General features: G+C 38.7%; 1 protein-coding gene across 7 annotated transcripts in view; it reads left to right on the top strand.

Moving 5' to 3' along the window:
* Positions 1-15,223, top strand: part of opa1 (OPA1 mitochondrial dynamin like GTPase) — a 130,048-nt gene that overhangs the window by 24,485 nt on the left and 90,340 nt on the right. For 4 of the 7 annotated variants that reach the window (XM_072572544.1, XM_072572543.1, XM_072572541.1 and 1 more), the window contains 4 exons: positions 6,052-6,105; positions 9,527-9,603; positions 12,243-12,353; positions 14,353-14,406. In XM_072572544.1, coding sequence (XP_072428645.1) covers positions 6,052-6,105; positions 9,527-9,603; positions 12,243-12,353; positions 14,353-14,406 — 296 coding nt within the window. The remainder of the gene's footprint in view (positions 1-6,051; positions 6,106-9,526; positions 9,604-12,242; positions 12,354-14,352; positions 14,407-15,223) is intronic. The other 3 variants (XM_072572547.1, XM_072572545.1, XM_072572548.1) reach the window with 3 other exon arrangements.

Genomic DNA, 15,223 nt, shown 5'->3' with positions numbered 1-15,223 from the left:
CTGTATCCAAATGGCTAGTTCTCCCTGTATTCCATGAGATCTAACCTTGCTAATCAATCTCCCATCGGGAACCTTGTCAAATGCCTTACTGAAATCCATATAGATCACATCTACCGCTCTGCCCTCATCAATCCTCTTTGTTACTTCTTCAAAAAAACTCAATCAAGTTCGTGAGACACGATTTCCTACGGGTCATCTTTGTTGAGATTTCTTCCTTGCTTGGCAGATATCATTATCTGATTGTGCTTCTGTGGTGTGGCATGGTATGTTTTTTTCTGCATTGCTTTATAAAAGTAATTTATTAACATATAATTGCATTTGTTGCTGTGACATGACTCAATGCAATTTAACTCCAATCATTCCTGAGATGTCATAAATGTGAAGATTTGACTAAAACACTAATTTGCCCAATTCTGTCCAACTGTCGAATTTGGGTTAAAAGAATATCCGATTTCCTTTGCCCCCAGTTACGAGCAAATAACTATTTATCGTAATCCATTTGTTTTGAACTAATGTCAAAAACTAGACTAGATTAATTGTTAATCTATAACTGTCATTTAAAAAAGAACAGGAAATAGTCAAGAATTTAATTGATGTAACATGAACTTTACCTCTTTTAAAACAATTATACACAAAAGATAAACAAACATATTATAATTTGTTATAAAGTGGAGGCTGATCCCCTTCTGAGAACTAAAACCAAAATACCCAAAGAAGAGTGCCTCTCCCTATATAGAGGAATCTCAATTATCCGAAGGAGATCTCAAGGTCCCGACAGAAACATTACATGAAAGAGCTGTTTCAACTGTGATCGCGTATTTTGCTTACACTGATTAAAAACGATATCTGCCGAGAACAGTCCTGGGCATCGATGGGTCCCCAGGCACCATCTCCAAATGACTGACCTCCCAGCCTCTCTCCCTCTCCCCACACTTTCCCTGGAGTTCTACATAAGGGATTCTACATAAACCCCTTTTCCCCACATATTCTCTCTAACATTGTCCCGTACAAGGCAGAGGTGGAACTTGTCAAAAAGTTGCAGTTACACAGGTGTGTGTGTGTGTGTGAGGAGACTTACTGCAGAAAGGTAGAAGCAGTCTGACTATTGGTGTCCAGTCCAGCTGCCCCAAAGGGGACGGGGTTGGGGGGTGGTGTTGGATGGGTTTGGGGGCGGGCGGATGGATGTATTGGGGCCGGGTGGAGGGGTGGTGTTGGAGGGCGATGTTGGATGGGATTGGGGGCAGACGGGGTTTGGGGGGTGGGGCCTCATGTGCTGTGTGCTGCTGCCTCGTCTTCTGAACAGGGAGCAGACTTAATAGAAAACACCTGAGCCTCAGAAGAGAGACATTGAATTGATCAACTAAATAATCAATTATCCGAATGAAATAGTGCTGAGGTAATCTGTTAAAAGAAGTGAGAGAAGGGGTTTAACCTGTTTTTCAGCAATTTCTAGTAGTTAAATAAATCCCTGACACTCCCTTTACAAGCAATAATTAACTATTTATTTATTTATCTAACTCTAACAGTGAACAAATTAACTAAACTATTAACAAATCAACCAAATCCCTTCTAACTATTCCAGAATAAGGCAAGATTCTAATGATTTGCTGTTCCAACAAATACAAGTCCCAGTCATCTAACAAAAAAATAGAATATGGTCTCTTGAAATTACAGCCAGGTTATGTGTCTTCCGGAATGTTCTGTGCTTCCTCCATTGTTCTTCTGACATTAAATACCTTCTTCGTTGTTCTTCTGTCAGGAACATCGTCCCCATTGTTGGTACCATTATTATTATTTAAAAGGTGCTTTGTCTAATACATTGACGATTGAGAGAGCCAAGAGCTGTTAGGTCTAGTGAGTGGCAGTTAGCTCTACGGCCTTTGTCCAACTACCCCCTTCTTTTATCCCTTGATGACATATCAGTTTCTTACAACAGGATTGGTCCTATGTTGTCAAAACCATCAGATTTAAATTTAATAGGTTTTTAGTATCTAAGGGGCTGGTTAAAATGACTAAATTCAAAACCTGTTATCTTGATTTTTTAAAAAAACTGCTGCTTTGCCTGCTGAATGTACTACATTTCGATACACATGTTTCAGTTTGGGTGCTGTCTGTGCATCCGCAAGCTTTAAAGCTGCAGTTCACAGACATCCATTATTAAATCTAAGTACAGGAAAAAACACAATCTTTTAAAGGGACCACACAGTGCTTTTTTTTGATTAGATTAGATTAGATTACATTACAGTGTGGAAACAGGCCCTTCGGCCCAACAAGTCCACACCGCCCCGCCAAAGCGCAACCCACCTATACCCCTACATCTACCCCTTACCTAACACTACGGGCAATTTAGCATGGCCAATTCACCTGACATGCACATCTTTGGACTGTGGGAGGAAACCGGAGCACCCGGAGGAAACCCACGCAGACACAGGGAGAACGTGCAAACTCCACACAGTCAGTCGCCTGAGGCGGGAATTGAACCCAGGTCTCTGGCGCTGTGAGGCAGCAGTGCTAACCACTGTGCCACCGTGCCGCCCGTCATGGTTGCATTTTACAATTTTACACACACCAAATTCTAACTTCCTATCTCCCAATCTACAGTTACTTTACCAACTTCTCAACAAAATGGAGGGGGCAGAAAAATAATTATCCAAGGAATGCAGTTCAGTTTTACCAGTCTGGATGATTTTGTTTCATAGTCCCTTTTCTTTCTTTGATGATGCCTTGATGCAATTTGCACAATGATGATCCATCTTTAGATCACTGGTTGCTTGGTTGGACCCTGTGGGGTGTTATATTTTTTCCTTTCAGCAGCTGAATGTAATTTGCCCCTGTTCTCTTGGCAGAGTTAGAGAAGGCAGTTTTTTTAAGAGCAAGGGAACACACACAGATATTGATGCTGCATGTTGTAGATTGCTATTAGATATTTTATAATCAACCTGTTCATAGAAATGCTTTTGATGGGTTTTGAACCTGGGTCTCCTGTTCTCTGCCTCTACCTCTGGCTCCGCCCACTTGGCAAGTAATTCCCAGGGTCACCGCTGGGTCCTACTGCCGACCTGCGGTCAGCAGGCACATCAGCTCTCCCTCTTTACCCATCCATCCCTGCAAGGCGCCCTACCCCTCCACTTCTTCCCCTTCACCTCACCCTCCTGCACCCCTTACAAGACCCCACCCTATTCCCCATCCTACCCGCCACCTAATCCTGCATCTCACCTACAACCACCCCCCCCACCCCCAGCCACTCCAAACCTTCACCCATGTCATCACACTCCCACCTACCCCCCAAGCCACCTCGGGACACCCCCAAAGCCCCACCCACCCAAGCCTTGCCACATATTCACTATTCCCCCCGACCTTGAACTCTGAGGTTGAACGGTCTGTCCTCCGGAAAGGGCTTACATTTGTACCCCTCCACCCACTTTAATGAACTCCAGACCCACCACGATGCGAAGCTCTTCTTCTGCCGCCTCTGTGCCTCCTTCTTTGACAAAATCTCCCAACCCCCCTCTGAGGACCCCTTCTCCCACCTCCAACATTCCTTCTCCACTTGGTCACCACCTGAAGGCCTTGTACCTGCCCAAGAACTCTTCATTGCAGACTGCCAACATGACATCGGCCACCTCAGTTTCTGCACCCCCTCACCCTCTCTAAACGTGCAGCACTTCACTCACTCCATACCAGTCCTTGTTTCACCGTCAAACCAGCTGACAGAGGAGGGTCAGTGATAGTCTGGAGGACGGACCCCTATATCGCAGAGGCCGAACGCAGACTCTCCAACACCGTGTCCTACTTCCCCCTTGCCCATGACCTCACTGAAACCCATCAGGTCCAAATCCAAGACACCGTCAGTGCTCTCATTGCCTCTGGTGAACTTCCCTCCACTGTCTCCAAACTCATAGTTCCCCACCCCAACACTGCCCGGTTCTACCTGCTCCCCAAGATCCACATGTCCACCTACCCTGATCGACCTAACATCTCGGCATGCTCCTACCCCACCGAACCCATCTCACCTTACCTCGATTCCATCCTCTCCCCCTTAATTCAGGCACTTCCCACCTACATCTGCGACACCAACCACACCCTTCACATCTTGAGCAACTTCCAGTTCCCTGGCCCACAGCGCTTTCTCATCACTATCGACATGCAGTCCTTATACACATCCATACCCTACTAGGACAGCCTCCAGACCCTCCACTTCGTCCTCTCCAATAGACCCATCCAATCCCCCTCCACCCCGCCGAACTGGTACTCACCCTCAGTAACTTTTCCTGAAACTACTCTCATTTCCTCCAAACCAATGAGGTGGCCATGGGTACCAGCTCTGCCTGCCTCATTGTTGTCTATATCGAACAGTCCCTCTTCAGTACCTACACAGGCACTGTACCCCAACTGTTTTGCTGTTACATCGATGACTGCATCGGTGCAGTGTCCTGCATCCAGGATGAACTGGAGTTTACCAACATCCCCCACAACTTCCACCCCGCCCTCAAATTCACATGGTCCATCTCGGACACCTCCTTCCCCTTTCTTGACCTCACCATTTCCATTTCCGGCAACAGTTTCCAAATGGACATCGACTACAAACCTACAGACTCCCGTAAGTAACTGGATGATACCAACTTCTACCCAGCATCCTACAAGAAATCCATCCCATTCTCCCAAGTCCTTCACCACATCTGCTTGGACGAGGAGACATTCCCCTCGTGAGCATCCCAGATGTCCACCTATTTTGAACAACGTGCTTTTCCCACATCCGTTATCCAGTCAGCCCTCCACCACGTCACCTCCATTCCCCTTTCCACCAGTCTAAACTACCACCCCCCACGCAATAACGACAGAGTCCCCTTGTCCTCACCTACCACCCCACCAGTCTCCATACCCAATGCATCATCCTCGAACACTTCAGTCAACTCCAAATAGACCCCACCACCAAGAACATCTTCCTCTCCCCACCCCATCTGCCTTCCGCAAGGGCTGTTCCCTCCACAGTCATTGCTTCACACCATCCCCGCCACCAAACCCCCAGGTACTTTCCTCTGCAACCAGAAAAGATGCAAAACATTGTCTCCCTCACTGCTTCTATGAGACAACATTGGCGATACAACTCACTAGCTGCTGCAGTAACTTGTTTTTAAAACTGCAACCATCTTCTTAAAACAGTTTCCTTGGTTTAAAGCAGCATCTTTTTTTCCATTCTTAGTCCGCAGTCCCAAAAAAGGTGATCTTTAAGCTAATTAAGTTGAAATACTGAATCTGCAGATTTCAGATGCAGTGCTGAGGTCTTTAGATTTTGTCTGGCTGACCAATTTTCTTTTTTTTTTGAAATCACAGTAAAAATATGCAGAGGTTAAAAAAGTTCCTTTAGGATAATATGTATTACAAATTGATATGTTACATTCTTATCAGAGAAGTAAACCTTTAACCAGGATTGAGTGTTACGTAAGTGATGCCTGAACTGTTCACATTGGATTGTTCTGATTTTATTGTGGAAGAATTCTGTTGTATCTGGTAATTTGCCTGACTTTTGTTGGTTAGCTGTAGTGTTGTCCCAAAATAACTGAAGTTCAGTGTGTAATTGGTCGTATGGCACCATTTTATGAGTGAGTTGACTGATGCAGTGAAGAAATACTCAAAGTTAAGTTGCTTTTTATTTGGTTTGCTGCAAGAGAACTGTCATGATTACTATGTTGTGCAGGACTGTTAAGCACTATCTTCAGTGAAAGGACATTCTTCCAGATGTAGGATACTGGGATGAATGGGAATGTAAATTCATAAGAAAAATTAGAATTATAAATTGCATTAAAAGGCATGCAGATTTCTTAAAAGAAAAACCAATAATATTAGACAATGCTAATGAATGGATTGATCTAATTTCTACCGTACACTACTAGAAAAGTCTGTTCCACAGGAATTGTGGAAATGACTCAATTTAAGCATTTCAGATTTTGCTGATGAGTTGCATCTGTATTCGGTTAATTTGTGCACTGGGGCAGACGAGTTTAAGATGTGATTTATATTTGTTTTTCTCATTTTGCTACCTTTTCACAGGTGAAAGTTTATATAATGAAGTCAAAGGAGTCTATGATCTGCTTCTGTTGTTAGGTGTGTGAATCCCTTTTGTCATTAACCCACCTATTTATGGTTTAAAATATAACCCTGCTACTTTTTTTTTAAATCCAAGCTACACTATCATAGATTACTTGTTTTATATTGATGTTACATGACTGAAATTATTGACCGAAATTGAGATTACAAGAACTGCCATTTTGATAATTAGAAAATGTTTCCTTTTAGGTTATTGCAAGACAGAAGCTGATGAGTAATATAGAATTTTCAAGTAAATCCCAGCCTTTTACATCCTTTCCCATTTTGAACACTAGAATTTGGCCAACATCATCATGTGCAGCACCATTGGACTTAATCCTCAATTAACAAGTGAAATTCTGTTTGACAAAGATTATCTAAGTTTTTTTACACTTAACAACAGATTATTTTTGTATTTTCTGAAAAGATGGACTTAAAAGTAAATATATTGCTTCTTAAGATATGTCCATGAATTATTTTCAATTTGCGTGAGCGGCCTGGGAGAAACTTTCTATTCAGCTAGTTACCTCCTTTGACTTCAATAACTTTTGTGAAATGTTGTGAGCAAGCAAAAGCTAAAGTAGAAATTTGTACAGATTAAGTTCAGTTAAGAACTAAATGCAACTTTTTTTTAGACTGTGTATTGCCAGTTATCATCTTGTAGTGTAGGCTTGTCACAGAAAGGAAAAAACAGAATGATAGTGGACAATGGAATATATAGCTGAGTGAAAATGAATGTTGTCAATTAATGTTGTTGCAAAGAAATTACTTGGTATCAGCTCACTAACAGTTTAAAGTATTACATTTTCAATGGGAAACTGTTTATTTCAATATTTAAGGCAATTTACCCTTTTCCTTTGAGTTGCGTCTTATTACTAAAGGGAAATAATAGCAAAGTGGAAGTTTTTGTAATCTCAAATCTAGTCAATATTAATGAACATAAAACAAGTGACTTTAAATTACTTTTTTAACATTGCAGGTTAAACAAGCTATAGTAGGAGCATCTTTACCTGTGGCCATGAGTTTGAGGTTTTATTTTGGCGAAAGTCTGTTTCTTAAATAGTTGGCAATATAGTAACCTTCCAGAATTAATTTCTGGTCAGAAAGAATGCTTCTGTTCAATTTATGCAGCTGGATATTAAAATGTGATGGAGTAATGAGGGAAGGACAATTCTCATCTTATTTGCTAAATAGGAGTTTGTCATAAGATTTTATTACCTGTAAATATTATGATCACCAATTAAAATTTAAATAATTTTAGATATATTCAAACATTTGCCTTCCTTGAAGTGCGTTACTAGTCAAGACCACGATGCAATGAATTATAACTCCTGTTATCTCTCTTCCAAGTGTTCCTAATTTTTCAAATCCCTGACTGCAAAGAAAATCTCTAAAAGCTGTTTCAAAAGAGAGGTAATAAATTATCATATTCTAAAACAAAAATAGTTAGGAATTGCGTGTTCATTACATGTTTGCACAATAGTCCATGCTCACCATTCAGCTTGATAAATGCAGTTGAGCTACTGCATTATTTCTTTTTCAGTGCAGAAAGTACCAGTAAACCAGTATCCAGGTATGTCAGCATAAAAGCAGTGATTGAGCTTTAATATGCTAAATTTTAAATATTAGATGTTTCGGAATGAGTTTAACAGTGTATTTGTCCACAGTGGTGTATCATTTGTCTTTAATGTATGAATAAAAAAGAATCCTACTCAATGTTTGCAGTAGAAGATAAGTATTTTATACTGTTAATCTCCATGAAAAATAAGCCCAGTTTTAAACCGCTGTCAGAATGAGATTATTCTTTGGTATTGTTAGTTGCTTTCACAACCCAATGCCCAACTGAGACAAATGCACTTTTAAAAAGTCAGTGTATGCTGGTTGATCAATTGTGGTATTGCTCAGTTGGCACATTTAAAAATAGATCTAAATTGATTAAGTCCAGTTGCTCATCTGTCTGAAACGGTTTGCTCTCAAATTGATTCCCTGCAAGGACTATGAGCTCTACCAGACCCAGCATTTCAATGTAGTTGACATTTCTGTTCCAATTTTTTAATGCTTGAGGTTATCTCAACATACATTAATATCAAAACTGAAGTTTTTTGAATGTGTATTGCATTGCTTTTTATGTATGTTGTGGACTAATTAAATACTTGCAGCTGACCACATGATTAAACTTCAGTAAAATGTAGCCCATTTCAGTGGCATCTCTATGTACCCACTATAAGATGCACTACAGTTGCCCCAAAGGCTTCTTTAACAGAATCTCACAAATCTGTGACCTTTACCACCTAGAAAGAGCACGGCAATGGGTGCACGGGGACACCACCATTTGTGCTTTCCCTCCAAAATGCCCTCTTGTTGGGGTGAAAATCTTGTCACTTCAATCCTCCTACCACCATGGAAGCACCTTCACTATATGACTCCAGCAGCACAAAGTGACTTACTAAGATCTTTTTGAGGATAGTAAAGGATGGCCAATAACTGCCAATATTAGCATCATTACCCACATCCTGTAAACCATTTTTAAAAGAAAGTTTCATTGATATGAACCGGTAAGTAATTGAGAAGGTTTGTGTGTTAATCTATATTTGTGTATCAAATGTTGAATAATACACATTTCTTTTGGTAAGTATTCTTGTACATTAGTGAGGCCCCATGCTTTGGCTTTAAGCAGCCATTTAATTTTAATGGTTGTACACAATGCTTCCCAGAATTCAGAAAACGGAACAGCCTAAGGGTGGCAAGACAGTCAGCTGGAGCAGGTAGGTGCTCTTTCAGCAATGTTTGTGGGGTAGGAGGAGCAGGTGGGCTTTGCTCTTGGCTGTCCATGCTAACCATTCTTGATCGGCTTTTCCCCTCCCGTCTAAATAAATGAACAGGGAGTTTAAGCTGCAATGTAAAACAGTAGTTAGGCCAAATCTAGAGTACCACATGCAGTTAGGAGAAAGTGAGGACTGCAGATGCTGGAGATCAGAGCTTAAAAATGTGTTGCTGGAAAAGCGCTGCAGGTCAGGTAGCATCAAAGGAGCAGGAGAATAGAGGTTTCAGGCATAAGCCCTTCTTCAGGAATTCCTGAAGAAGGGCTTATACCCGAAACGTTGATTCTCCTACCACATGCAATTGGCCATCTGCTATGAAAAGGATGTAATTGAATTGGGGAGTTACATTGTTTTTTTTCTCTTGACTCCCCCCCCCTTCCAATGTCCATAATCTCCATCTCCTAATTGACACTGATGACATTGTGATTCATCCACTAGAATTACGCTGTGTATAATTTTCAAATATCTTAATTCAAACTTATGGATCAAAACTTTAATAAACTTTATATTACTGTTTGCATGTTTACTCACTGCAAATCTACTTCCTTTAAATGTAATTTTATCATTCAATATTCTATCTTGTAGTAAAGATTAGTCAACTCTTGCATTTATTGCAGATTCTGCTGAAGGTTCTACTACTATGAAAGCATCAGATACTCAAGGGTTTGACAGCAATGGAAAACAATATAAGAAGGCAAGTTTCTAGTTAGAAACTAATTGTTTTCTTAAATTATTTGTCTCATATAGAATGATGAGAGTTTTATTATAACTGCTTTAAGAATAAGGGTAACTGAGAAAAACAAAATAATCACTGTCATAATTTTCAACCCCATCAACATCCACATTCAAGATTCATCTCTGCCATTTCTGCCAATTCGGGCATGATGCCAGCACCAAATGCATCATATTCTTCCCATCAGCGTTTGGAATTTCTTCTGTGACACTTTTGTCCACTCTGTCCACATTACCTCATCCTCTTTCCATGTCATCTTTCCATGCAATTACTGGAGCTGTAGTATCTGCCTTGTAATCATCCCTCTCCTCACAGGCTAAGGCCCTGAACACGCATTTCAATTGAAGTAACAATTTAGTTGTGCTTTTCATTTAGTATGTTGTGTTCACTGTTCAGAATTCAATCTCCTTTATACTAGGGAGACCAAATGCTGACTGGGTGACCACTTTGCAGGACACCTTCACTCAGTCCACAGGCACGACAATTACCTTTGGTTGCTTGCCCCTTTAAAGCACATTTCACTCCTTTGCTGTCATGCTCACCATTCTGTCTTTTGCCTGCTGAAATATACCAGTGAATCTCAATGCAAGTTGAGGGAAACGCACTTTGTCTCCCATTAAGCACTTGATGGCCTCCTGGATACAGTTCAATAACATCACACTATGAACTCTGCCCTCCAGTTAGATTTTTATCTTGTTCTGCCAAGTGCCAAATTCTAAATTGTTTTCATGGTTTTGTTTGTGTACAGAGCCATCAATTATCCTATCATTCACACTCAAGACTAATGCTTTATTAATTTGCTAATCCTTTTGCCTTTTGTTCCATGACTTATTTATTACTTAATCTATCCCAGCCCTCTCTTTTTGTTTGACCCATTCCTTTCTCTTTGAAGAGCATAAAACCCATCATATTTCTACCTCTGTTCAGTTTTGAAGAATAGTCATATCAAACTAGAAACGTTAACTATTTCGTACTCCACAGATGCTGCCAGACCTGCTGAGTTTCTCCCTCACTTTGTTTTAATTCTGGTTTTAAGCATCCACATGATTTTGCTTTCATGAAATCAGCAATTGTTGCAAATTGCTTGAAGTTGAGCTTGGGGCAATAAAAATCAAGTTTGATATTCTAATTGAAAAGATGATTGAGTTGACATTTACCTTGAACTGCGTCATCCATTGTCAGTGAAACATTTCTGCTCTACAGATCTGAATTGATACAAGATCGCTTCAGTTCTTTAACACATTGTATAAAAAAATTGTGTTAACTGTATTCTGGATTTTGTTGTTTTATGGCTTCATGAATGGTCAGCCTATAAAGGGAATTCTGTCATGCACTCTACTTAAACATTGCAAACCAAACTGAAAAGGAAATAAATGATTGAGAGATGCTAATAAATAACAAATTTTCATACTTTTTTTAAATTTATATATAATATATATATATATATAATTTGACTTTAAGATAGGGAATAGAGGCTTTTTGTTTACCCCTTATTTCAATGACAATCAGTATCTTTTACACTTTTTGGAAATCAGGCTGATGTGCTAATTATGGAGAACGATGACAGTGGGATAACCCGAATGGCTGTCTGGGTTCATAACAGTGCTCACCAAAGTCGAAAAGATTATGAGGACAAAAGGGCTCAGTTATGGAGGGTGGAAAATGGTTTTATGAGATCATCAAGGTTTAGTATTGATAGCAACAAGAGTTAAATGGAGATAAGGGTGAATAGGAATTAGAGAGCAGGCAATGAAGGATTGACCTGTATGTTTAAAATTCTCTGGTTATTGTAAGAGGAAAGGTTATTTCTTTTCAGAATTCGTGAATTACCTGTGTGTTTATTTATATAAATATATCCTAGGAGAAATTGGAAAGCAATGCAATTGATTGTAAACTTTCCTATTTTTTGTATTATGAACACATTTGAGGAAGACCATGCAGTACTTTCCGTTTATTCCTCATCTTTCTCGCTCTTTTATCCAAAAACCAGAGATGACTTATCTATACTTAGCACAGCTGACCAGGGCCCTTTGTCGCAGGTGTGAGAATTTAGCATCTTTGAAAAAGGTTTTTTTGCTGTGAGATTAAAAAGCTCAAGTCAACTAAACCAGCTGTGTTGTTGAGCAGCATTTGTGAAAGAGTCACATGGCCCCTTTAGACCATTGTATGTAAAACTAAACATATGGGTTAAACAGAATAATTTTGAAATCTCAGTATTACAGCATTTCAATAATTACTGTTTTGTTTCTCAGTATTAGAATTGCTGTCTATACATTATGTAAGGTTTCTACAGAAGTCATGGTGTTAGCCAAGATTTTAAGAGTTTTTACTTTAAAGATATTACTTAAGTTATGTGTCATGTAAGTATGTAGTCGTTTCAATTATGTCATTCGAAGACAGTCTGCTCCTAATAACCAACATTACAAACTGGATTTGCTGAGCTTACTTACCTCTTACTAATGGGTACCAAATGCAGCAGTCCTTTAATAATTAAGCACTACATACTGTCCCATTCCTTCCAAGTGTTCATTTGTCTTTTATGTTTTTTTTTTAAATTGTTTTCCCTAATTCTCTCCTTCACCCATTGAAAACTCATGAAGGGTGTGCTTGGGGAGCTCATTCTAATCCAGCAGCAAATCCAGGAGCATGAAGAAGCAGCACGCAGGGTCGCCGAACAGTTAAGCTCTGGCTCCTCACAACAGAAACGAAAGGTGATAGATTGAACCATCATTTGAGATAACCAAGCTTGATTGCTTGGCATTGATTTTTGTTCAAGGATATTGTGCATATTTGAATTGCTCATTGGTTTTGTGTATTAAAGTCAATGTTATATCAAATTTAATTGCGAAATGGCTATATATGAGTTACAACCTACGAGACCTATCAATATACATTGGAAATGAGCTGTTATGAATATGTGCAAACAGGTTTGCTAACTATTTGGACATTTGTAGATTGTGTGCATGAAGTTTTGATCTAATTTCACAAATTATGTGCACTCAATTGCATTATTTTACATAAACTCTTAAAAATTTGTAGCTAACTTTTAAAAGAAAAGTTTTAAATTTGAAAAGTTCAACTCATCCAGCAAGGTTTGAAAGGCCCAGAAGTTGCAACTCCAGTCTTTGGCTGCAAAAATTAAAAGTTGAGGGTTTAGTTACTGTGTATGGAAGCATTGTTTTGCATAGAAACTGTTTTTTTCATCTGGGACAGGAATTGGAGAATCTTTATCCGTCCTTTATACAGCTTTGCCAAAAGTAAATTTTGAATTTAGGGGTGGGTATGTGTTAGTGGTAATTGAGAGGATGGTGATGTGGAAAACATATCCGCAAAGATCTTTTGTATTGAGAGGCCTATGCTGTGGACATGATTCCATCAGCCATGAGACATTCATCAGTTACATTATTGTTATCTCTATTTCTACATTTTTGTAGATGGTCTGAACAACAAAGTACAGAAATAGTTGAAAAATAAAACTATTATAAATTGCAATTGGCTGTACCACTTCCATGAGGTCTATATTGTTTAAAGCAATCTTTTATTTGTATATTTCTGGAAGATAAAAGGTCAAAGAGGTGCAAAATCTTGTCAGCCTTTAGTTTTGCAGACTTGCATAAATACAGTTTAAGTAAAGTTCATGAAATGACATCTGCCTGTCTGAGGTTAATTTGTAAGTAAATGAAAATTAATTTCTGGTTCTGCATTGCATTGCATTGCTGGTACTCTGTACCAGACCTGATCAACAATAGTATTGATAGATACAAAAGTGAACAGAGTTAGAAACTCTGTTAGTAATGTATATTGAAGTAACAAATTAACAAATGTAAAAGTGCACATATTGGGACAGCCATTGATAAAGCAGTTACTATTGATCCATCCTTGTCATATAACAAATGTTTGCACATAATTTATGAGTCATCCATGGGCTGATTATTTTTGCAAAAGGATTGCACTTCTGAAAATTTCAACCTCTATTTTAACTAGTTTTCTATTGTTATCATATTCTAACATCATGCTGTTTGATATGTTTTTACCATGTGTCTAATTTAAATTATACAGAGTCAATGTTTCTAACATCTGTCTGACAAAATACAAAAATAGATTTATTTATACATAAAACAAGGATAGGTTTTGAACATGCCACTTCGGGGTAAATCTGGCATAGTGAAGTCAAACCAAAACTACTTTGACATCACTGGAAATTAAAATTGGTCAGTTTCCATACTGGGCAATGACAATTTTATGCTCAGATCACAAATTATATATTTGTTTCTGTTCAATTAATTGCTGACTAAGAAATACATAATCATAAAGATTTTGCAATATTGAAGTAATGTGCCATTATGAGGAAACATAACAGATTCACAGTATGTAACTCAGTGGCGGAAGTCTAGAAAGGAACTGAGTCAAAACAAAAATTAGCCCATGCTAAATTACTGTGCTATCATCCACAAAGAAATTGTAATTGGAGTACCATATTTTACCATATTTTACAAAACACATAACTGAGATTTAGATATGTGGTGTTTGTGATAAAATGCAAGTATAATTCTGAAGTCTCAAGTTGAATTTTGGTAGGCTTGTGATGTTGTATAGTTGATCTTGCTGGTAGAATGTTAAGTGAAAGAAAAACATTGCATGTCATTTTCTTTCTAGGGTCAATGAGCAGCTCGAAGAGATTTTGTTTCCAATAGTTTTCATTTCTTTCAGGTTTCAGACAAGGACAAAGCTGAACAGTTGCAAGAAGAACTTCTCCGCACACAGGTAATGAATGTGAATATTTAATTGTCAACATGATTGACATTTACTTTCAAGTCTTGGATTAGTATGGGGAAACCTAGCATGCATATTTTGTCTGCTGTAATGCACACAATGCCCCTCCAACTTAAATCCTTTTGTAACGCTGTTGTGCCATTGTCCCACTTGTACCTTAGGATAATAGTTTTTGGTACATTTGTGATAGTCAGTTACAAGTTTAAGATCATCTAAAACTGATTGGCCATCAGGTTGTTTCTCGTGGTGGTGAGCCCTTGCCTTGTTCTTTTGAAGTTGACTCTGTATAATCTAGACTGAACAAGTGCACGTCAATAATGCCACAAGATTGGACATTTCCTTGTGGAAGGTATCATGTGGAGCTGATTTTTTTCATTCAGAAATGGTCATTCTAGATTTTTAAAAAAATTGATAGAGTTAAATTAGATACAGAAATAGAAAGGTTTAAGAGATAATAGAGAGATTGCAAAGAGCAATTTTAAAAATTAGGTTTAGAATTTTAGATTTTAATAGGCCTCTAGGGGTTCTGAAATTTCATTGTTCCCTTTCTGGATTCCAAAGTTAGGTTGTATGTCAAGAACATAATTCACTTGTTTTAAGTGTCCTTACTAGTTGAGTCCCTAACCTAAATGGCTGTGACAAGATTAATTTGTCTTCATGGTAATTTCATTACACACATAGGAGAGACAAATTAGTGTTATACTACTATATGTTTAATAATGGTGGGTATCATGATTTTGCTATTATTTTGTTTGAAGATAGTTGTGCTGTTATTCTTATGCGAGTCTGCTTCTAGGTGGTGCCCAAG

Source organism: Chiloscyllium punctatum, chromosome 6 (genome assembly GCF_047496795.1).
Source record: "Chiloscyllium punctatum isolate Juve2018m chromosome 6, sChiPun1.3, whole genome shotgun sequence".
NCBI classification, from domain to species: domain Eukaryota; kingdom Metazoa; phylum Chordata; class Chondrichthyes; order Orectolobiformes; family Hemiscylliidae; genus Chiloscyllium; species Chiloscyllium punctatum.
The sequence above is the reverse complement of the archived record's forward strand: the minus strand, read 5'-3'. Positions and strand labels throughout refer to the sequence as shown.